The sequence below is a fragment of the Musa acuminata genome, chromosome BXJ1-7 (genome assembly GCF_036884655.1).
Source record: "Musa acuminata AAA Group cultivar baxijiao chromosome BXJ1-7, Cavendish_Baxijiao_AAA, whole genome shotgun sequence".
NCBI classification, from domain to species: Eukaryota; Viridiplantae; Streptophyta; class Magnoliopsida; order Zingiberales; family Musaceae; genus Musa; species Musa acuminata.
In genome coordinates, this window is record NC_088333.1 from 6,151,050 (window position 1) to 6,175,625 (window position 24,576).

The 24,576-nt window shown below is 38.1% G+C and overlaps 1 protein-coding gene across 1 annotated transcript; it reads right to left on the reverse strand.

Moving 5' to 3' along the window:
* LOC135678463 (DNA-directed RNA polymerase I subunit 1-like) lies at nt 1–24,095 on the reverse strand. Its single transcript, XM_065191314.1, has 21 exons — nt 23,901–24,095; nt 23,410–23,579; nt 21,620–21,779; nt 21,231–21,515; nt 18,996–19,235; nt 18,718–18,900; nt 17,023–17,185; nt 16,279–16,466; nt 15,303–15,566; nt 13,324–13,412; nt 13,093–13,240; nt 12,763–12,978; nt 12,367–12,633; nt 12,135–12,276; nt 11,209–11,414; nt 4,427–4,629; nt 4,017–4,215; nt 3,671–3,942; nt 1,992–2,132; nt 1,005–1,836; nt 1–743 (listed from the first exon to the last, which is right to left on the reverse strand). The coding sequence occupies exons 1-21, from the start codon at nt 23,913–23,915 to the stop codon at nt 207–209; spliced, it is 4,920 nt and encodes a 1,639-aa protein (XP_065047386.1). The 5' UTR covers nt 23,916–24,095; the 3' UTR covers nt 1–206.
* Between the last annotated feature and the right edge of the window lie 481 nt (nt 24,096–24,576).

A 24,576-nucleotide genomic window follows, 5' to 3' on the forward strand; every position in this document is an offset into this window, starting at 1 on the left:
TTTCCAGAAAAATGAATCAATATTTAAGCTAAATCAATCTCACATTTGCCAATTAGCAACTCATTCAAAGGTTCACCATGGTAGATGAGCGGCAGACGTACAAGGGCTTAAATGTCAAAAATCTAACCCTCAATAATACTATATAATGAATTTTGACCCACTAAATACAAGAAAAAAAGAAGAATAAAGACCAATTTGCTTAATTATCACAGCTGCAGATTCTGCATCAAGTCGAAACAGCCAGTTCCCATCTTCACTGGCTGGCCAAGGGAGACGCTAGCTGACGGGGACTCCATAGTGTCCACCTCTCCATGGAAAGCTGATTCAACAATGAATTTAGTCGCCGTCTCAAATGTCATCTTGCCAAATGGTGAGGTGTTGAAATCACCCATTCCGACCCTGTTCATGGGCCGATACCCTCCATGAAAAGTCATGAAATCTGCAATAAGGCTGAGGTGTCGGATATTTACTTGTATACCATATAATCCAAACACATCTGTAACCTCCTGAATGATGGTTGCTCGTGCTGCTTCCACACCGTAGGTATTAAGCATTGCATGTATATCATTCGAGTATATGTGATTGATATCTAAATATTCCTCCAAATCCCAAAGTGTCTTGAAATTCACTCCAGCGATTTGGAGCATGAATGGATCAGTACTCTTTTTATTTTCTTTCAACGAACACCTTTCAATGTTCTTATACTCCTTTACATAGACACGCTTGGCTGTTCTCTGTGCAATCTGCATTAAAAAAATTGATCAGTCTAAATCCAATAAAGTGTTTGCCTAAGCAGATTCTAGTACATCATCTTAAAGACTAAATTATTCATTTCACAAGGTAGTATTATCTATACATGAAATATAGGGTTAAGGGAAATATCTACTATTCATCCAGAAATAAATAGATATAGAAAATTAAGCATGCATTGCTACAAACAACCATATGCAACAAGAAGTCCAAGCATATAAAGCTTTTTCAGTTATTACTAGCAGGAAAAGTACCTCAGCTAGCAAAATTCGTGGTTCACTTCTGAAGATGTAGTGAACCTCAAATTTCAATCCTTCAGCCATCACGTATATTGTTCTCCTGATCTTTTTCTTGCTACTTTTTGGCTTCTTGGCCTTCGACTTAGTTTCCTTCTTGCCTTTCTCCACAGATTTTGACTTTTTCTTGTCATCTTCTGAGATGGGAGTAGAGTCAGCTTTTGATGGGCTCTCAGGTGTTGCAAGGTCCGTGTCAAAGCCAGGACTCCCCCCTCCCATGAGATAGTCCTCATCTGCTTCAACATGATCAATTTCACTTTCAAATCTTGATTGTGTTTCTTCATCATGTTCACCTGCTGCAACAAAGCTCTCTTTTTCAATACCATCATCATATTCTACTTCATCATTTGCTTGCTGTTTTCTCCTCTTATAATCTATTCCTTGGTCATCACCACTTTCATCATCTTCATCACCACCATTAGCATTTTCCTCCACCATGCTTGATTTGTTTCTAGATTCATCTTCATCAACCCCTTCTTCGAAATCATTCTCTTCCTTACCAGAAACAACCTTAATGTCACTGATCTTGAATATTGTATCCACTTGTTTTGCTATGGCATCTTCCATGGCCTCAACAAACGTCATCTCCAGAACTTCTCTACAGTCTTCTAATGTTAATTCTGAAAAGGAAGGATAGAGCTCGCTTGGATAAAGGGTCATCTTTAGCTTATAGATGGTTGAGATCTGATTCCCATGAATGGAAAATGGTACAGTGCAGACCTCCATTCTCTCCACAACATCAGCCACAGAAACCCTCCTTAACTTTGCAGCAAGGCGTTCAGCATCATCCCTGCAAGATATAGAACATAAGGTAAAGGTGATCAGAGTCCAGAAAATTTTGAGGAAAAATAATAACATGAAGATTTATTTTTTAAAAAAATCATTTCCACTGTTTGTACACATACATGATTTCTTTAAGGACGATGAATTAAATCCTTCACTTACTTGGTCTTCCAAGCATGCAACGGACAGTTCATGAGAGGAGTCCGAATATCCTTTGATGCAGTCATCAAAATTTCTTGTAAACGTGGTATTCCTAATGTAACATTCATGTCCCCCTTGCCAGCCAAATGAAAAGTATTAAGCCTGCGAAACAGAATCTACGAAAATGTGAAATTGCAGTCATCTGATACTGATAAGAATGTCTAGCACTGAAACTGAAATATAGCTTCGGATAACCAAAACAAACAGTTTTCTCATAAGGTGCTAGTAGAATTGTTCAAGATGAACCAGTATGAGCATAAGAGAGCACAGGTAGTTGATCATCTATTTTAACAAGTGCATAGCAAATAAATTTATAAAGATATCAGGGGCCTATCATGAAAGATAATTTTATAGAGGAAAGGGAAACAAAGGAAGAGACAAGTATGAAGTAAATTATATTGTTACTAGTGTTTAATTAGCTAAGGCACACGAATCAATATTATATAAGTACAAGATATTTTATGAAGCTCACTGAACGAAAACATTTTAAATTCATTCTCCACCTACATAGTAAAGAAGCCCTAACTGTAACGGACAAACTTTTAAACAAGATGTTGGATGCAATGCTTATGTCTGTCCGTTGTCTTTTGGCATGTTCATGCCTTGTACAGCAGGTAGAGGGACGGCCGAAGGCTAAATAGTCCCATGTTAGTTGGGTTGGTGGCCTCTTTAGGCTTGTAAATAAAGGTTGTGTCATGTGGACACGTGCGAGAGCTTTTCGGTCTGTAATGGACCATTTTACCCTTTGTTGTGCAACTATTCAGAGCTTGTAAAGTCTGTTTGTAATTTGCATTGTCTATGAAGTGTTTTTCGGACATGTTTGCTTGTGGATCCCGATTGAGGCGTTCTCTTTAACCCGTTCTCTCTTTTGTTGGTCCTAAGGGACAATGGGAGGCTTCGGGGAGGTTGACCTTTGCGGACGGACGCGCGAGGGTGCCGCATGCCTTAGGCAAAATCAGCTAAGGTCGTGACATAACGGCGAACAAAGAAATAAAACATTGTAAATATCATTATTTGATACACAACATTTCAGAAAGCTTTCCTTAATCATAAAAAAATTATTCTCCAAACTCAAATAAAAAAAGTCACCAATAAAACCTTTTCTCCTAGTACAAAAGAGGTACCCAAATATATTATTGAATAAAATATAAACACCTTATACCAAATGACACATAAAACAGATCTACACTGCATTACAGAACATGTATCCTTAGTTTAGTCTCTCGGAAAATGTCATGATGACTGTGCAAGGAAAATTTACAAGATTTTTGACACAAAATAAATAATATCACCAGCAGGGCAGATTTACAAGATTGTGGTCTCTAAAATTGGACCAACTCATTCAGATGAACCTATCAGATATCATATAGTACCTAACTAATAGAGAACTTGACAAAATTCTTTGTACACTTGTGACTTGTATACTCTCAAGTCAAATGCAACAACCTCAACCAATCAGCTTAATTTAGCATCATGGTCGCAGGAAGAACAATATCACCAACATATTTCATCATTCCATTGCAAACTTTTAAGAACTGGAAAAAAAATAAGAATGTCACTGCAAAATTTAATATCTCATAGAAGTTTATAGATATAAGAGTTATCGAGAAACATGTGTTAGAAAAAGCTAGAGGTCTCACGTCATCTGTGTTGATGGTTCCCCAACAGATTGAGCAGCAACAACACCAACAGCCTCACCAGGCTCAGCAAGACTTGATAAGTACTTGAGCTTCATTAATTTCATAAAGTCCTTCTGATTTATTTGATGAGGAGAGCTCTTCTGCTTCTTTAAAACAAAATCAGTTGCTTTGTCTCTTAATGAACATGGCAGTTCTCTAATATAAGCATTTGACTTTGCCAAAGATATGTCCGCAATTTGATCACTGAATTTTTGCAGAACAACATTCCGATTCTGAAATGATGGTCATGATATTTCAGATAGAGCACAAAAATCAAGATAAGAATTTACAAAGTTTACAGCCTTACATCAGAAAGCATTTTAAATTCAGAAATATAGCTTGTCTTAAGAACATCAACACCATCCTCCCCATAGATGAATTGGACAACCGACCCATCAGCATCACGTACTGTGTGATCATAAGAGACTTTCAGACACTCAAGATTCTTGATTAGACACCGCTGCAAGTATCCACTCCGGGATGTTTTAATGGCTGTATCAACCAATCTGCAATTCATGTTAGTCAGCATGCTAGAAGAGTTCAAGAAATTGACAGACATATACAGGCTTTCTGACAAGTTAATGCTCATGAGTTAACTAATATATACACAACATGCATAAGATATACAAGCATGGCATGCATGCATATATTCACTAACTGAGATACATCTAATAATGACTGAATTGAACTGCATGAAGTACAAAATTCATTATATACCCATCACGTCCAGCCATGCAGTGAAAATAATATTCTTGAGGCCGAAGACCAGTTAAAAAACGATCACTAATGAAGCCTCCTGCACGACTTGAAATATCCCAAGGAGGAAAGCAGGGCAATGTTTTTCCAGAGACCATACGTGGTACTCGTTTTCCTTCCAACTCTTGTTGGCCCAACAAAGAAGAAATTTGTGTCATATTGACCTACAAAGAAGGGGAACGAAATTGCAATTAGCAACCATAATCCAGATCAGATAACTTGCAATTTTTTGTAAATATTCAGATGGTCAGTAAAAGATGATAACTGGTTCAGAATACAGGAACAATTTTTTGCATATTGGGAAAGAAAATCTCTTCGTTTGCATGCCAGATATACTGTAGAATAAGCTCTATGTTTCCATTCATACTAGTGAAATATGAGGCAAGTAATCCAGGATCAAAAACTAATGCAAGAATAACAAATAACATTTTGCAGATTCCAATCAAGAAAAAGATGTATGTTGGATCAAGCATACATGTTCATTTTGATGCTAGGTAGTCAATCAAAAGAGTAAGCAAAATTCAGACAAAAGTCATTTGACGCATGCAACGTTCAACAAATATCAATATCTTAATTGTTTTGCTTCAAAACCCAGATCCACAAGACAATAATTGTTGCTGAATAAAGGAATAGTCCATAGCATACTACATATATAGGATAGATATTCAAATTATAACCTAAGTTTACCATAATATTTAATATAGCAATGTGCTTATTTTCTTGCACCGATGATGGATGAACTTAATATGCATTCAAGACAAACTCCAATCACAACATGCACATGGAAGTTTATCCTGAATATGCATTATAATTATATTCATTACCAGTACAACAAGATTAGCACTTAAAGGTTACCCTATAGGTCTGCATAAAGGATCAACCCTAATTAGTTTCCTCTTTGAAATGAAGATAAACTGAGTAGGCATTCTCAGCATAACCTTTCATAATATACACTGTTTTCTTATAATATCATAATAATCAGTGTCTTGCTAAACTTGAGCATACACAGAATAACTTGGAACTTCAACTAACTAGGACTAAGATAAAATATATGAACAAATTCAGCAATAATAAATAGGTCAATGTAAACTAAAAATAAAGTAAAAACACACAGAAGTAAACTTCTACATGTCTTAGATCAACAACGGGTGCTGCGAGCCGAGAGCCTCTGCAAATTCGAGTGCCTCTGCGAATTAGAAGTAAACCCGAATTTGAGTGCCTCTGTGAGGTGACGCTGGTAATTTGCCCACATGTTTGCTTATCAACATTTTGTTTTTTTCTGTATAGGTCTATGGCACCACATAACATTGAAAGTAAGCCAAATCCTTGTTAGCAAGTGTAACCTGAAGTGTTATATGGAAAATCCACGAAGTCTGTGATAGTATACGACAGCATGCTACATTTCAGCTTTAATGGGTCTTAGCACTTGAAATTACCATCTCACAATTCACCAATAAAACCATTAAACACTTATAGACACCGCCTTTTCCACTTTATTTGCAAGTGCAGTGCAAGCAAGTTGATCATATGACCTAATGTCCAATGTTAACATGGATCACTTCACAAATGGCTTAGAAAGCAAAATGCTAGGGTCCACAAGTTTCCCCTTCATGATTCATCATCATGATGGTACATCGAAAAAGGAAGACAAAAACTTCTTTTTTTGCTCATCTATATGCTCATGCTGGTCAACACACTGTCACGGACAAAGTTCTAAACAAGACGTTTGATGTAATACTTGTGTATGTTCGTGTCTTTCTGTTTGTTCATGCTTTGCGCAGCATGTAGAGGAACGGTTGAAGGCTTAACAGCCCCATTTTAGTTGGGTTTGGTGGCCTTCTTAGGCTTGTAAATAAATGTTGTGTCATGGGGACACTTGTGAGAGATACTCGGTCTGTAGTGGACCATTTTGACCCTTTGTTGTGCAATCGTTCAGAGCTTGTAAAGTCTGTTTGTAATTTGCATTGTCTATGAAGTGTTTCCTGGAACATTTGCTTGTGGATCCCGAGTGAGACGCTTTCTCTAACTCGTTTTCTCTTTTGTAGGTCCTAAGGGACCATGGGAGGTTTCGGGGAGGCTGACCTTTGCGGACGGACACGTAAGGGTGTCGTACGACTTAGGCAAAACCAGCTAAGTCAATGACAGATGGTATCAAAGCGGGACAAGCACTCATAAAAACACTTGGCATGCAAACGTGAGGGACCTAGTGGGGCTGCGTTGAGGGCAGCTAGCACGCGCGACCATTTGGAGGAAAACGAGCATGGAGATGTAGAGAAAAGGAGTCGCTTAAAGGAGCAAGCATCTAAGAGTGGCATTCAGAGGAATGGCCAACCCTTTGCGCAAGAGGCACCACGAGGACAAGTAAGCTAAGAATGCGGAGCGCACAAAGGTTGGAATGACTGAGTTTGAGCTACGACTCAACGTTGACAACCATACTTGATGGTGCTCAAGGCAAGCAAGACGCTTGATAAATGATGAGACCATGCAAGGTGGAATGAGTTGCTCAGCGACCGAAGAAGTTGTGCAAAGCTCACAGAGGTGAGGAGAATTGCTAACTCAAAGAATTCGGTACTCATGCATGGGCTTGTATGTGGACAATGGAATGTTCGCGGCCATCCCAAGGCGACCGAAACTCAACGCCATGGAGCATTGAAACTTTCTCTTTGGCATGTGAAGGATACGTCTACAGGAGGCTGAAGTGTGCAGCGAGTTCAGCATGTTACTAGGCCTTGAGTGGTGCAGCGGGGGCTGTATTGACGTAGAGTCGCAATCTAGCAAGTGCGTTTGCAGGAGGCAGAACAATACACAGTTTGTTCAACAAATCGGAGTAGTCCAAGGGGACGGTGGTCTCCGAAACTTTCAGAGAGAAAGAAGCGAAGAGAGATGTTGCTCCAACGGGACAGATATCCGGAAGGGATAGGTCCCGGTTCTCCAGAGGGAGAATCATGTGCAATAGACCGCACATGTTGAGGAGGAGTACCTAAAAAACAATAACTCCACGAAGCTCAATAGACCGAGAGAGCGACGAGGAGTCGTCGCATGATCTCGCTTGAGAGAATGCATTGGTGGATGCATTGCGAGATCAAGTGGGGGAGCGACCCAAAGCAACACAAATGAAGGCACGCTTGGAGTCGATATGGAGATCAGACTCAAGGGAAGGCAGACCCGTGGAATGGTGGGCGCGAGGGCCACCATCAACTCAATGCAAAAACGAGCGGAGCAACTTGGGTGTAACTTGGCGAAATACCCAAGCCGCATGAAGGGAGCCAGCATAGAAGATGGAACATGGAGCGGAGGCACAGTGCTTTCCTTGGACAGAGGTCAAGGACATGAGCTCTTACAGAGGCAAGAGCAGGATCATGTTGTTCCATGGGTCCTTCATTCTGACGGAGCGGACTCATCTTGCATGGTGCCAAAGATGACTCAACTTATCTCGGAGCTTCTAGGCACATGCACCTTATCTCGGAGAAGCTTTTGATGGAGGAACTAAGGCGACTTAACTTGCGGAGGCGAAGTTAGGTTCAGAAGGCCTTGGCACAGGGCAAGAGGACGCGGAGGCGGGTACTCTTGAAGAATATGCCACAGTGTTGCCATTCGAGTTGCCATGAAGGAAGCGGTGCGCAGCAAAAATTGTGCTGGTAAGGGCAGAGGCCCAGGATCCAGACAATGGTGCACCATTTTCAGCGAAGTCGATGGACTTCGGGAGCTACTAGGTGACGGACCGTCCTAGAGCGGTGCTTCATCTAGGTGTGACCCAAGAGCGAGTGGATGAAGTTCGATTGCCAAAGGAGCGAACAAAATCGAAGGTAGAAGAGACCCTGCGATGTATTGGCAGAGGCCACACATGGAGGGATCACAATTCGTGTTCATCCCACAAGGATCAGAATGCATTAGAGATGTCACCAGGAGGCGACATGGTGCAGCGGATCGTGGTGGAACAGTTCGTGGCAATGCGATACACACGACATAGTCCCGTGAGGGACTAGATCATACGGAGGTATGATCAGGAGCTACTGTAAGCTCCACTTCGGTGAACAACACGATGACAAGAAGGGTTATGGATTCAAGGAGTGAAGGTCATGGAACCGTAGCGGTGGATCTTCCGTGCGTGCATCGAATTTTGCATCGGATGAAAGCCTTGGTCATCAGCAAATGGGGACTGTGTTCCACCAAGGGAAAAGTTCGAATGCAAGTACCAGTGAGTCTCATGGGAGGGACTTGATCATGCAGAGGTATGATCAAAACAACTGGAGAGTTAGACTACTCCAGAGCCCATATTCGCTTAAGGGAGCCCGACAAGTCAGAGGACAAGGTCGAGTAAGCGAACATTAATACCAAGGAAGCTAAGGAGAACAGAATCGGTGCAAACCCTACAATGTGATGGCAGAGACCATGCATGGGAGTTGCAGTCTATCTTTCCATCGACCAAAGAGAGCTGCTTGGAGAACACATAGGTGTTGAAGCAGGGGGTCGAAAGGGGCGAGGAAGCAACGATGAGTCCAGAGGGACTTAGCTACCCAAAATCAAGCATCAGTTAGAATGGAGGTGGACTCGGAGGAGTGCCACAGAGACATATCTACTGATCGTGAAGAAAAGGGATGCAGATGCGAGGCGACGGATAGTAGGGCCATGGGTATAGCAGCACCATGGTACCGTAGAGGCGGGACTTCCGTGAAAGTTATTGATCCCTTCCTCTCATGGAGGGAGAGCGCTTGGTCGTGAAAGGGGTCGAGGAGGTGGAGCATGCTGAGGCAAACTCCAAGTACCAAGACAAGGCTGAAGGGTAGAGGCCAAGGAACTTCGTAAGACCAGTGTCAACGAGCTTCTCATCAAGATAGCCGAAATTTAAGGACTTCGGGTCATGCAAGAGTGCATGACCAAGGAACGAAGCAGGCAGTACGCGATGCTATACCTTTTCTACTCAGTGGAGTAGGCGACCGGGTTGATGGAGAAGACGGTACAATCCCAGAGGCGACCAAAACTATTAGAGACTTACTCCAAGTTGGGGTGAAAACTTCCTACATTCCAAAAGTTCAATGGCATTGAGAAGGTGAATCACAGTAGCTAACTCAATGCAAGGAGTACAAACACTTCGAGTGCTTCAGAAGTGTGAGCAAAGAACAGGCGAAGGCCAGTAACCAGCTCGATGCATAGAGTACAACCCTTAAGGAGGCGGGCGAAATCAAGTAACCATTGCCTTCTCAACCCTTAAGAGAATGGGCGAAACCAAATACCCCAATTCTCTTATCTATCCAGCTAAGGATCTCTACACAAGTTCAAAGGCCCTTTGAAGATATTAGAAGACAATAATTGTCAAATCCTCACCAATGGTGATCAATGCTACTGAGAGTAGATTATCCGCTTCATTTCCCAACAGAATGTCAATCGAAAGCGGAAGTGATGCGAATCTACTTGGAAGTGACAACTAAGTGAAAGAAAAGTCGATAAGCAAATTTTATGGAGGAATGACCCAAAACTTCAGAAGTTTGCAAGGCAATGCTCGTTAAAGCTCCAACAAGCATCCACCTAGTTCAAGCAACATGAGGCATTTGAGAGACTGGCGCATAGTAACGATGGTCTTTTCTTTCATCTAGAAGATCCGTAGGAACCAACAAGGATCACCACAACTCAGCCAACCCCACACTAGAGTCAGAGTCATTGGCGAGTTGAAGCAGCATGGCGGATCAAAGGTTCGACTACTCAAAAACAGCAACGGAGAGCAGCTGGGAGCCAAGAAACGCATTGCAGTTGGAGCAGAAGATTGAAGACTCAGCAAAGGCGAGGAGTTGCAGTGTCGGCAAAGGCTTCGACGAGAACGTCGAAGGAATAAGTGGGGGAGAATGTCACGGACAAAGTTCTAAACATGATGTTTGATGTAATACTTGTGTATGTCCGTGAATTTATGTTTGTTCATGCTTTGCACAGCATGTAGAGAAACGGTTGAAGGCTTAACAGCCCCATTTTAGTTGAGTTTGGTGGCCTTCTTAGGCTTGTAAATAAATGTTGTGTCATGTGGACACTTGTGAGAGATACTCGATTTGTAGTGGACCATTTTGACCCTTTGTTGTGCAACCGTTCAGAGCTTATAAAATCTGTTTGTAATTTGTATTATCTATGAAGTGTTTCCTGGAATATTTGCTTGTGGATCCCGAGTGAGGCGTTTTCTCTAACCCGTTTTCTCTTTTGTAGGTCCTAAGAGACCATGGGAGGTTTCGGGGAGGCTGACCTTTGCGGACGGACACGCAAGGGTGCCGCACGACTTAGGCAAAACCAGCTAAGTCCGTGACAACACGGCCCAGCAACACTGAGATGTTAAAATAACAAGTGAAAAACCTTGATTGTCTGCATGCCAGCTACCAATAAAGGAGTTAAGAAATTTTGGTAAACCATAGACTATAAGACTTGAATAACACAATATTGACGTGCAAAAATACTTCCAAGTGATAAAATTGTTATTTCTTCAAGTTAACGTGACAAAGAAGCCACACATCTTAGCCACCACCAATGTATATCTTGCAACAAAAAGAAGAAAAAGGTTGTTTCAATTCAGAACTCGATCTTTGTTTTCCCAGACAAAGAAGCACAAGTCCCAGATACTAGACATGAATACTCCGAATCACTTGAATATAACTAGAACCACATACAAATATTGCATATGAAAGAAAGCTTCTAGCATATCAAGAACATTGGCATACATTGATTTGTTTACAAATTAGTGAGGAGTGAATGCAACAAGAACTTACCAAGCCACCTTTAGCTCCAGTAGTGGTCATAAGAGAGAGACAGTTCTTCAAGAATGGCTTCGACAATCCATTAGGAAATAGGGTCTGATTTATTTCAGAAGTTAGACTATTCAGAGAATTTGACATCATCCTGTCCAATAAGGCAGTTGCTGAATCTCCATTACCACGTAGAACTTTCTCAATCTCCCTTTGCAATTCCATTGGATCTATACATGCAAAGACAATAATACGAGAGGAACATGAATTAAGATATTTAAAATTTATAGAAAACACTACGATAACTATCTCTAAATGATATCAGACTCCTAGAATCATTGCACAAAGCAAATATTATGTCCCAACCCAACAAGAAAAATTAGCTCAGTTCAGCTTTTACCTTTTAATAAGTATACACTTATCAAAATACATCTAAATCTCTTTGATTTTAGCCAAAAATAAAAAAATATAAACAAGCAAACTTACGAACGTTCAAAAGTATTGAGCATAAACAAAATTTAAATAGGACAAAAAATCTTTCATTTTAGCATTAAAATACACTGATTTAAGTTGATTGGTCTATGAATAAGGGTGCATGATAAATTACAAAAGATAAATGAATAGGGAAAAGGCTATGTTTTTCAGACTGTAAATCTAAACTTATACTTTCTTATCAATCCATCATATCACCTAAAATTATTTATCATATTTCCTCTAGAGAATGAAAACACGTAGAAGATGCATTAATCCAAACACAGAAACTCGAGGAAAATGAAGAAGGCAATACATTGAATTTAAACAAGAGAAGGAACTTATGTAAAATATGAATCTCTAGGAGAGAGAATAAGAAAAAAAATTAATGTGAAGATAACCATACAGGGAATTATGTGACAGACACCTAAACCAAATTCTGACATGAATATAGCGTTAGAAGATTATTTAGAACATACCTCCATCACCGTCTTTAGTTCTGGTAAAACGCATATGGACCTCTTCAGCTTGTGTTTCACTCTTCTCTAAAATTTTTTTTCTCTCCATATCTGATTTCTGACTGAGTAGAAGGTCATCTACTCCACAGGTAAATCCATGCATCTGAAATCACAATGTCATTTATATATGCCCACAGTAAAAGAAAGAAAAAACCAATTACCAGAACTTTGATAATAGCTAAACAAAATTAACCTGAAGAAAAGAAGTAAATAAGCGGCTAAATACAGAAAGCAGCGTTCCTGCAACATCTGGACCATAGAGTTCATGGACTGCATGGACTAAACCATAAGTTCCAAACTGTGCCTTGTCAATCATTCCATGTACAAGATCATTGTTGTGAATATGCAATACAAGTAGAGTATGATCCTCCCCAATATACTCTTTTTGTATTCTTCCTCTTTTTTCAATAGTAAGTGGCAAGTGACCTCTTGTAACAAAGTTAAGGATTGCAGTAATAACCTATGAAATTACAAAAATCATCAGCAAAAGTTAGATGCAAAGTCTTTAGATCATTTACATTTTAGACAGCAGAGTACTCATGTTAAGCAGCCTGAAAGGAAACACGATATGCATTATATGTAGGATAACCTGTTTTCCTGTCCATAGTGATGTTGGCTTCCAAATAGCAGGGGGAAGAGGCTGTATCTCATAATCAGACCACGACACTGAAACCTTTTGGCCAAATCCATTATGTTGAGAATATGAAGTAGGAGGGACACAGGAAGCATATAAAAGCTGATGATACTCTTCACGGGTTAAAAAAGTGTCCATCTTTGTCAGAAGTACAGCACTTACGATATGATCCTGAAGAATCAACCACAGGTAGATGCATGAAACTACTAAAAACATTATATACAAAAAACCTAAATACATCATCTAGACTGAAGAAAGTTCAAATTAATCTTCAAATCGCTTTACCTGAATTAGCCCCCTTATAGGGTGCCCACTAGTGGGAACAATATATTGTTTGTTCGCATTAACAATGTTAATGGCTTCAGCTCGTGAAATTTCATCTTGTGGGAGGTGTACATTCATTTCATCACCATCAAAATCAGCATTATACGTGCTGCAAACACAAGAATATATCATTCTTTCTTGAACTCCAAGCTAACGAAAAAACCGCAAACGCAAATAAACAAGATATAGAACCTGCAATTTGCATAGTGCATGCGAAGTGTCTTTTCTCCTTTTAACACACGAACAACATGAGCCATCATACTAGGCTTGTGAAGGGTAGGCTGCAAAATTTTTAAAAAAAATCATGACTCAATAAAACTTTTTGAATTAAAAAATAGATCATGCTCCTAAGAAAAAAAAATATAATTTTGTTGAACATCATATTTTTGTTCAGATTATTCAAAGAATTACTAGTAAATCCACTTTAATTAACTTATAACACTATAAACAACCAAGAACAACAACAGAGGCCCATGTGATAATAACAGTTCTAACTTCTCTATTTTCAATGCAGACCCGCCTATGGTCACCCAATTCAATTTTCCAGAGCCTTGCACCTACAAATAAGCTCTAGCTGCAAATCAAATCAGTATAAGTGTTCCCTTATGCACGGATTTGGGTCACATTCAATGTTCATTTATGGTGATCTAAAAAGCAAAGCATGTTAGCATTTAGAATCAAATTCATAACCTTTTAAAGTGAATAGATCAGTTTAACATCGCAAACATTTGAGGAAGTCCACATCATGTACCAAGAATTAAGATACCATCATAAGCAAGGACATGGTACTAGTTACAAGACTAAAAAGACATAGAACAAAAAAAAATTCCTACACATAGCTGGAAGCCTGGAACCTCATGAAACAACTTCAAAATATATGCAAGACAAGAATAGTAGCTATATTAGCAATATTAACTTTAAGCAAATGAAAAAGAAGAATTATCATTGACAAAAAGTACCATAAGCTCGGGTCAAACCCAAACAGAAGCTAGCAGAAGTGCAATTATCCATTTCAGAGCTAAACAACCAAACTTTGAGCTATAGAAAAGAGTCAACAAGTCATAGGAGCAAAAGATATTTAGACTGCTTAATGTGCAACCTAGCATGTATGCATTTCCTTAGGAAATTATAAGATGTTGTACAATGCGTTGACCATGGATATAAAAGTTGATGTATCCCGTGTATAGAAACTGACTCACATAAGATTCCTTGGGTGAAGGTATGCTTAAGAGGGCCAATCCTTAGTGTTCAAATTTATCAGTGGAAGTAATTTATCAGTGGAAGTTCCTGCAAGGTATTTCAGTTGATTGGGACATCGTCACTTCTCACGAGTTGACTGGGTTTAATTCTCTGAACAATTGCCACATACACAAATGACATACTGTTCCATTCCACAACTGTCATGAACTCGGTGCACAATTCCTTCAATTTATAGCATCTTTTCAACTCAAATTATTGAAAGCTACATGATGCATACAGCTCCTTTTAAGTTAAATTCTTATCAAACAAAATTTCTTTTTGAGGCTTACAGACATTGAAAGGACATGTCTAGTGATACACATCCCTTATCTCATACTTCTCAAAGGATATCAATGCAAATTCCCATTTTAAATGCCACGTTGTTCTTGACAAACTAGTAGCCCAAGTCACAAGTTGTTGTACAAAGTGAATTCATTTGTTCTCATTCAGTACACATTTTCATCTCTCCAAAACAGCTCATTTGCAATCCTAAGTGGTGCGTGTAAAGCTGAGCAATCTGAATACGGCACAAAGGCTCGCCCTCAAAAGTCAGAGAAATAAGAAACGATTACCAATGGATTTACATCGGATTTCTTAAAATTTAAAATATGTTTTAGCATTTGGGATGTTAATATGGGAACAGATGCTCCTTCAACATTATGAAAATGTCAAAATGCTAGACTCATGCTTTTGCAGCAATAAATGCCCGATTGAAAATTAGTATCACAAGGAGACATCATCACATATTAGTAACCAAAAAATGCATCTGCCTATCAGTGATCAGACCATCAATAAAATGAAAAAACAAACAAAAAAAATACAGAAAAAGAGTTTCACCACAAGATGTAATCACCAGTGGCCATCATTTTACTTCAAACTCCATTCGAAAAAACACAATTGCTGAAGATACCAATAGGCAACATGTTGATTACCTGACGATTAACAAGCACAATATCTCCATCCTGCAAATGGCGATACACAACCTTGCCTTCAAATTCTGATTCTGGGCCCATTCCAAGTTGGGCAGTCATTCCTCTTGATGTGGGCAACTTTCTTGAAATTGCACTCCGCATAGTTTGGCTTGCTTGTAATTTATACATTCTTTCCTTGTCTTTATAATGTGTAGCTCCTGGATGAATATTAGCGCCATTGATTATAGCGCACCGCAGTTTATTAACATTCCAGGGTGTCACTCTCTGCAGACAGACATAATTGGTATAATAATGAAATAATATCAATAATTAAATTGATAGTGTGAACTGTGAAGGACAAAACAATAACAACAATATGATAAGCACATCAAACCAAGGTTCGCAATACCGTACCGTACCGGAGTTTCGATCTGGGCTCGGTACCGGTATGGTACAGTATACCGCTCGGTACACCCAGGTGTACCAAGCGGTATATTCAGGCGTGTCAAGCTCTGTAGCAGTGCTACAGTACTGCTGCAGTACCGGGCGGTACGGACCGGTACTGTAAACCATGCATCAAACAATGATAATTATGCTTAATCTTAGTACATAGAAAAGAACAAGATGAAATTCAGTTCTATGTACATGCACATTTATATGATTATCTCTTAGGAAACAAAATCCAGAAGTAGAGCCCCTGTAGCTTGGACTCTCTTTAGGCATATTCGATAGGGCACCTTCCAGATTAACAAAAAGGTGTGACAAGGGATGCCAGAGTAATAGCCAAACACCAATATTAAATTAAAAAACAACCAGGCACCTGCAATGCATTTTTGAAAATGAACCCAGTGTAATAACTCCTCCAGCATGCATAAGTTTTTTTTTTTTTTTTAGTATCTAGTGCAGTCTCATGCACGTGCATGCAAACAAGAAAGAATCAACAAAATAAGTCATAAAATCATTTCTTTAATCTATTTAGTATTTACAAGATATTTACCTCAGGATATGTCAACCTCAATGCAAAATAAGGAGGAATCCCTATTTCATTGACAGCCAAGTAGGGATCTGGAGATATAACAGACCGACAAGCAAAATTAACCCTCTTTCCCATCATTTTTTGTCGTAGAATACCTGACTTCTTCTCCAACAATTGGCGTATGCCACTAGCTTCCTTGTCGCTTTTTGCTGCCATTAAAAGACATATATGATGAGAAAAAAATAATTCAACACCTACAAGAGAACTGATGAATGCCATACACTGCATAAATAATTTTCAAAACAGGAAAGATAAAAGAATATATGGCCTCCTAAATGGCTCGCGATCAAGATTTTTTAAGAACAGACAAGGAAAATATGCCTTCCTGAATGACAGGCAATCAAGTTTCAGAATGATACTTCAAAACCACAGAGATAAATGAGCAGCTTTATATGAAAATAATAAATGAATAAAATTCTTGTTCTAACACAAAAGAAGGCAAGGTGAGGCTGATTCTCAAGTGAGGTTGCACTGGGTACCCGAATATATGATTTTATAATTTACTGATACTAATAAAGCAAAATCATTCTACCAAAGGAGAAAATTTCCCAAGTTTTGATGCATGACCTGAAATAAATTTTGTATGCAGCATAAAACCCACAGTAAAATATATGTCAAGAAGATTGTCATCTTTGTATCATTTATACTGTCTTTTCACTACCTAAAAAAGAATTTGACAACAAACATAAGATAAAAATGTCATACCAAATCCCTTGGTACTATCAAACAACACATTCACAGTTTTTTGAAGGTCCATCCATCTCCTCAAAATATCAGGATGATCAGGATCAGCAATAATACAATTCTTTAAACCAATGTTGGCTTGTTGGACTTTACTCAGCAAAGTATTTTGTGGATGTTCCAGTACCTACATATCAACAGGACTGGATAAGTAAAGAAGTTGCAACTATCAATTTGAAACATTACATGAAAGGATCAGGATCAGGACACTGAAGTTGCTGGTAGTTTCTGGACAACTAAAGCAAAGACTTCAGGCATAGTAAAGCAAAGACTTCAGGCATAGGTACGCAAAGAATTCCATCCAAGACAAAAATATCACTTGAGAACGCAATCTTAAAAGACCAAAAGATTGAATGTGCTGGTAGCTTTTGAAGTATGTAAACATCTAATACAAATGTGGCGGTACCTCTAGAAGCACAACTAAATGGATCAAAAGCTCTAATCTCATAATAACTTTGTCATGGCCTAAATTTTTTTCATAATAATGTAGGCTAACTTTTTTTTCCACCTACTTCTTTTGAAACAAACAGCATAAAAAATCTAGACAAGTCCTCAAAACCATATTGTTTCAGATAAACATGTTACCCATAGGTGAACAAAGTCAAATATCCCTTTTCTTTTTTGGCTATCAGTTCTTGCAAAACTCTCTCAATTAATATGAAGTAACTTCAAAGTGTAAATAGGAAGCCAGAAATTAAAGGTGTACCATGAAGTCGTTTACAATGTGACCTGAACCTAACTCTCTTCAATAAGCCCAGGGCGTAATTAAGGCCTAGTCAACCCTAGATCAGGGACCTGGGCCATCACAAGAACCCAAATATAGGTCAATTCAGCAAGGTGCATTGTGGGATGTCATCTATAAATGACATGTCAGCCTATACCAGCAAGGAAGAGCCTGCCAATTCCCAAATCCAGATCGGACTGAAGCTCTGGAAAGATTCCCACGGATCATCCTAAGCAATGGAGTCTCAGCAGTGTACCACCCATACCGAACAGCATATCCTAATTAAACCATGGATGAGAAAGCAGACCACTATATATTAATATATTTTGTTTAGTTCCAAATAAGATTAATTGAAATCCACCCAGCCCATAAGAGTTCAGTTTTGGACTCTGTTTCTTTCTCTCCCATCCTTTGGAACACTACCCTGACGTAACTGTACGCCATCCTTCTCTTTCATTTTGCTCATTTTTCCTCCAGTAGCACAGTGTTTTAGCACCAGCTCTTCCACCATCCTTTTTTTTTTCTTTTCACATTTTTCCCCAGCAGTACAGTTTCTGTGTACCAGTTGATGCAGCAACCTTACTGATGTACCATAGTAATCTGGTCAAGAACCAACAAGTGGAAAGTAAGGCAATCCTTGATTATAAGTGGAAAAGGATGAGTTTTTCCACAGATCCTACACCATTTGGTACCGAATCCACATCATGAATTTGCACAGATGTTGTCAGCAGTGCTAGCAAACACATTACAGATTTCAGGTGCTCATTACAAAGTAAGTGACAGTTCAACACAACAGTTTTATCCCAAGTTTTTAAAAGCACATATTATGCAAAAGTTATAACACTGATTTTCTTAAGTCCATGCAATTTTAAGTTTATTGTTAGGTGCAAAACCAAACAAGATTTTAGAATGTAACAAAAGACATGATTTCTTACCCCACGACCAGAAGTCCCAGCAGCAGGACGGAACTTGCTCGGTGGAACAAGAAGAGTCTTCAGGAAAAACATTGCACACCCTTTGTTCCCCCGAGAGATACTCGAGCTTTTACAGTGAATGCCGGATATAAGCATGCAGAGATTAGCCTCATTTTTCCACAAGTTGTTTAAAATAAGTTCCACCTGATGTTGTCAAAAGACACAAATACATCCAGTTAGTACTGAACTAAAACAAATACATAGGAAGACATGTTAAAGACTCAAAGATTGGTTTAAACCTCAGAAGGTAACAGATGCTTTTGTCCAGAAGATGACATTTGTTTAATAAATTCAGGAGGCAAGTCACATAATTCCTTGTCTTCTTTCACTTTTTTTTGGGGCAAAGGTGATTCTTCATCCATTTCTGAAGCACTCTCTCCCCTTGACTGTGTAAGGCTGGAATATTTTGCTTCGCTGGATGATAGATCCAGACTATAATCTATGATGAAATTGGCTCGTATATCAGATCCTTGTGTAGTCTGCAAATATTTATATCAAAAGATTAATACAAAATTCTATGATAGATATATCCTGCTTTAACCCAAATTACATAAATAAAGACAATATTAGCCAAGAAAAAGGGAATGAACTATTTAATACGTAATCCACTAGCACAAGAGTTCAATTAAATTAGATCTAATCATCCTCCAGTTTAGGATGATCTTAAACAAAGAAAAACTTACGGATACCTTATGTCAGAATGGACAATAAGTCTAATCATCAATAAAGAAAATCAAATTTATTTTAAATTAAAAGGCATCTAACTATGCAGCCGTAGCTCATAATGAAAAAGTCACTACAAGAAATGAAAACTAACTGCTCAAAAATTTTATGAACAAGATTGAAGGAACCTCCCATAGACGAGATCTGTCATAATTTATAATATGTATTAGCATGTACTTGAACTTACTAGGTCATAGTGATTTAGTATACAGATCAACCACAGACCAATCATCCAACCTACCCCAGTGGCAGATCATGGTATTTATACAAAGAAAATATCATTATCACAGATGAAAAATATTTTATTCATGGGTTATCCACTAGTCGCTGATCTATATGTGAGTCTCATAAGGATAATAAGTGCCTGCTGGATAATTAAACTGATGCTTCGAGCACATATCGAGTGTCTTGGAATGTCATGTAAATGGGTAACAGATGAATGATCGAATATACAATAGACCCAATTTCAGAAGTTAAAAGAATCAGTCGTACAATATAATCTCTTTTAAGTTCTAACTAATTAAATCACCATGGAACGACTTTGTTCACTTATTAAATGAATGTGTAGTGCCTAGATAAATGCCACGTATAGAGATATGCTAGAACACAAGTGGCTTCAAGTAACATGATTATTTAAGTCTTGTATTGCTAGACTAATGCCAAGATAACCTTTCCTAGTGAGTATGAGTTGGCTTGGGCCTTGGAGTATACTAAAATCCATGCTCATGCATAACCTTAGCCACCGGAAAATGAAGATCAAAGAACTTTAAAGACAACTTCAACAGCTAAGAAGTTAATCCAACTATATATTAAAGCACTTCCCTTTTCTTTAAGGGGTATGCTTCAAAGAAGGATGACATGAACATAATCTTACAAACGCAACTTAAAACAACAGCATGCTATTATTGGCTCTAAAAATCTTGGAATACTTCTTGAGACTTAAAGCTCCTTGAAAAAAATTATGGAATTCTTCAAGGTAATTCATCCCACGAACATCAAGCACTTAGATAAACCTTACACATGCTAGGAAAAGAATGATCCACATTATCTGATCTATCAAACATCTCTAACAAAAATCAGCATGGTTTGATTCATTATTTTAATATAGAAAACAAAATTTAGGATACAGTGTAACTTGATATTTGTTGCCATAAGTGGAACTATAATAAAGGATATGATTTGTTGCCAATGCTCCAATTTATCTTTCTCTTATCTATAGAGGTTAGATTTAATATTAAATACATTTTAATTTCTTAGTAGCTGATCAATTTGGTTTGGTTCTGAATTCCATCCATGATCTCACATGTCTGAAAATGCTTTTGTGTAAAAAAAAGTTAATAGATTGTAACAGAAAAGGTAGCAGAAGAGTCAGCCAACTGATGATAGAAAAGAAAAGGCTTGTGAAATAAGCAAAATATCAATGTCAGTCATCATAACTGTTTATCGAATTCCACCAATGAACCCTTCTGCAGAAATATATGTTTAGTAATCTTTTTCTTCATTTATGACACAATGGGTTTTGAATTTAAAAACAGAAATTGTGTTGCAGAAAGTTTACACTCCATGTCTGTTTTGTTTCTTACAATCCTTTGTCCTTTTTTCTTCTTTTATTTCAATTATTCCCTTCGCCTATTTAACTTAAAGAGAATATGCAAACCAAACAAACATAGACCAAAACAACATTCTGGACTGATCAAATGATATCTATTAATAACTCAACAATTTAATAAAAATAAGTTATAATTGTCTACCTTGTTGAGCCAACCAAATATAGGACTATGAATTGTTGGATTCTTTTTACCACAATTATCACATTTCTTCCGCCTTTCCCTCATAAATTTAGATAGAACAGAAAGAGCCTCGGATTGTTGAAGTGATGTCCATGTCTTTCCATTGTCAAAATTTGATGGTGTAACAGACTCTGCAGTTTCTTCCTCAGGAAAAAATATCTCACTCCATGAGTTGGCTTCCAAACTTCTAGCTCCATTAATGTCACCCTTCACTATGAGATCCAACTGGGCAACATATCGTTTCACCTGGTCATGGTTTAAAAGGTTAATGAATCATGAGAACATGAAAGAAACAAAATATAAACTTGATGAAAGAATAATATGAAAAGGGGGAAAACATATGGAATTACCTTTTCTTCGTTTATTTTGAATTTATGGCAAAAAAAGCAGGTAATTTGAAGTAGACCCTGAAGGGTTTTGAACAACAATGGGTTGTAAAGTGGTCTCGCAAGGTCAATGTGACCACAATGACCTGGGCAACAAACAGAAAGCTGGCCACAGGACTTGCACCTGCAATCAGTAATTAAAATGCATCAAATGGAAACAGATTTTCAACACCATGGGAAATTATTGAAAAATGTGAATTCATAAACACAACTTCTCAGAATTCATTTGTCAGGTTATGACAAATAATCTGAGCCACAAAATGTTCATTAATCATGAAATGCTTCTGATGATTTATAGTAACACTTAACAAAATCTAATGGGGTATTTTGGTTATGATTTTATGTTGTTTGTCATTCCCGTTGATCTGGGAGATCAGTTGTCTCAAGGAGGTGGCAGTTGCATGACACTTTGTATTCCTCTTTGATAAGGATCTGGCCGGAGTGTCTTAGGGAAGACGAAACTGAAATTATATCCTGCAAGAAAGCTAACATTTAAGGTGTCACTGAAATCATCTTTGGCAAGAAAACCTACCAATCCCAAGTCACCACGTGAAGAGAAGGGAGCTAAACATGGGAATCCCAAGTCAGCACATGAAGAGAAAACCTACCAATCCTGCACGTCTTGTGATCAATGGACAGTCATCTATTTTTAAACATGGGAATCTACCAGTTAAGGTTGGTGCAAAGCGACTCAAACACAGCCAAAAGCATGCCTCAGACTGCAAGACTAGCACCAACCAACAAAACTAGGTCCACAATCTCGCGTCAGAATATAGCAGCTCATGGAACATTAAACAAGTAGAAGATCAACAATGCAAATTCCAATAACCACTACTCTTTGGTCCTCATCATCAAGAAAATAGTCAGATTCTCAGCTAAAGTTCCTCTATACTTACTGAAACACAACCCCATTAGGTGCTGCTCTGGCATCCACATCCAAAAGGTGCAACATTTCCAAAAGCATATACAATACCATTGACAAAAAAATGAAAGTGTCCATTTCCGACACATAGGCAAGGTCACATAGGCAAGGTAACACCCTTGGAACATGGCTTGGCTGGAAACCATACACACACACACACACACACGTACATATCTGTGCATTTAAAAGAATAATAATCCAGAGAGGTTTTTTTAAAATCATATATTTCTAAACACATGCAAAAATAGCATATGGAATCAGAGGGGAAAGGAACAAATCCGATGGTAGAATCATCAGAATTTAGTAACACTAGTGCAAAAAGAAAACAGGAATATCAAGAGAAGAGCCAGATAATCAAGGTTTCAGCAGATGGTTGATGTGTGTGATCTAATAGCTAGTCAGCTTAGTGCAGTATAAAAGGAAACCAAAACCAGTATACTGGCCTATATTATTTTTATCAAATCATTTTCCAGAAAAATGTTGTACCTGGTCTTTCCAACTAATTGACCATCTGAAAATCATAACTTTATCTATTTATGCACTTATGTAAACAATACACACCAGTATATAAAGTGCACAGCTTGAAATAAAAGCACAAATTTAAAACAATTTCAGGTAAAAAAAACTCTCAAATGTATTTCCAATGGAATAAGTGCAAGAACAACCTTAGTAAGAAACTTCAAGCATCATTCCACGGAAAATGTGTTTTAGGCAGTTGATTAGAAAACTGTGCAGAAAACCAAAAAAAAATGCAATGTCTATGCAGCAATTACTTTTTTTTCTTATTTTCTGTTTTCATAGAGAGGTTGGATCAACAAGAATAAACACTCACGAGTCAGTATCATTAAGTGGACCCAGTGCAGGATCATATAATCCATCCGGAACAGGACTATTCTTTGCATCAAGGAGATCCGGTTTCGTGATCTTTTTAACACTTATCTTCCGAACCTCCTCTGAGGTATAAAAACTAAAATATACTGAATCCACAACTCCTGAAGCTGCCTGTTAAGAAGGGAAAAGAAATTGGCGTCAAACCAACGTCAACTTTAGAAAAGAGTTAACTAACGTTTCTGTCTAACTAAGTAACAAGAAAATCTAATAATCGCATTGAATCAAATGAAGAGAGGGAGAGAAGCGGAAAAAGAAATAATGAAGGTCCGGTCAAACTATCACTGCCAGAAGTTTGACCAAAACTAATGAACGTCCGGTCTCTTCTAACCCAGGAGATCCCGACTTCGTCTGCATCGAATAGCGGCTGCTTCTAGAAGCCGATACCCGACGGTTCCTGGAGTAATTGAAACGAAAAGGAGAGCGAAAGAATACCTCGGCGTCCGTCATCTCGGACGAAGGGGACGACGGCGCTCGAGGGTTTCGTTGCTGAGGCTAATTGGAACGTGTTACCGGGGTTTAGGACTTCGGCGAGGAGACGACCGCGCTCGAGGGTTTCGTTGCGGAGGCTATTGGAACGTTGTTACCGGGGTTTAGGACGAGGCTTTACAAAGATTGACAGTGCCCTGACCATGGTTCGGCGACGGTGTTCGAATCTTAAGAGGGCATCTGTCTTAAGACGGTTAATTAAAAAATTTATAATCTTTTTTTTTTTCAAAAGAGTTATTTAGTTTGATTAAAAATTATATATATATATATATATATATATATATATATCATCTTTGCTCATTATAATTATACATATATTTTTTAAAATATTTTTATTTTTTATATTTTTTATTTTTATTAAAAATAAAAATTAACAATTTTAATTGTCCGAATGGAATCGAAATTAATATTTATAATTTACATTATCTATCAAACATTTGTAGTTGACAATCATAGTTTTATTTAGTCACAAAAGTGATTTTCCAAATGATTTTTTCATATTTTTATCGGTCATATGAACTTTTATCATGCTTATCAAATTTATATTTACAATTTAAATTATCTATCAAACATGTCATATAATACAAAATCAACTAAAGCACAGCAATATTCAAAGCAATCC

Coding starts and splice junctions, on each gene's coding strand:
- LOC135678463 (XM_065191314.1), bottom strand. Junction 21,516..21,619: donor TCAAAATAAACGAAGAAAAG/GTAATTCCATAT, acceptor AACCATGACCAG/GTGAAACGATATGTTGCCCA. Junction 16,467..17,022: donor TGATAGTACCAAGGGATTTG/GTATGACATTTT, acceptor TTTTAATGGCAG/CAAAAAGCGACAAGGAAGCT.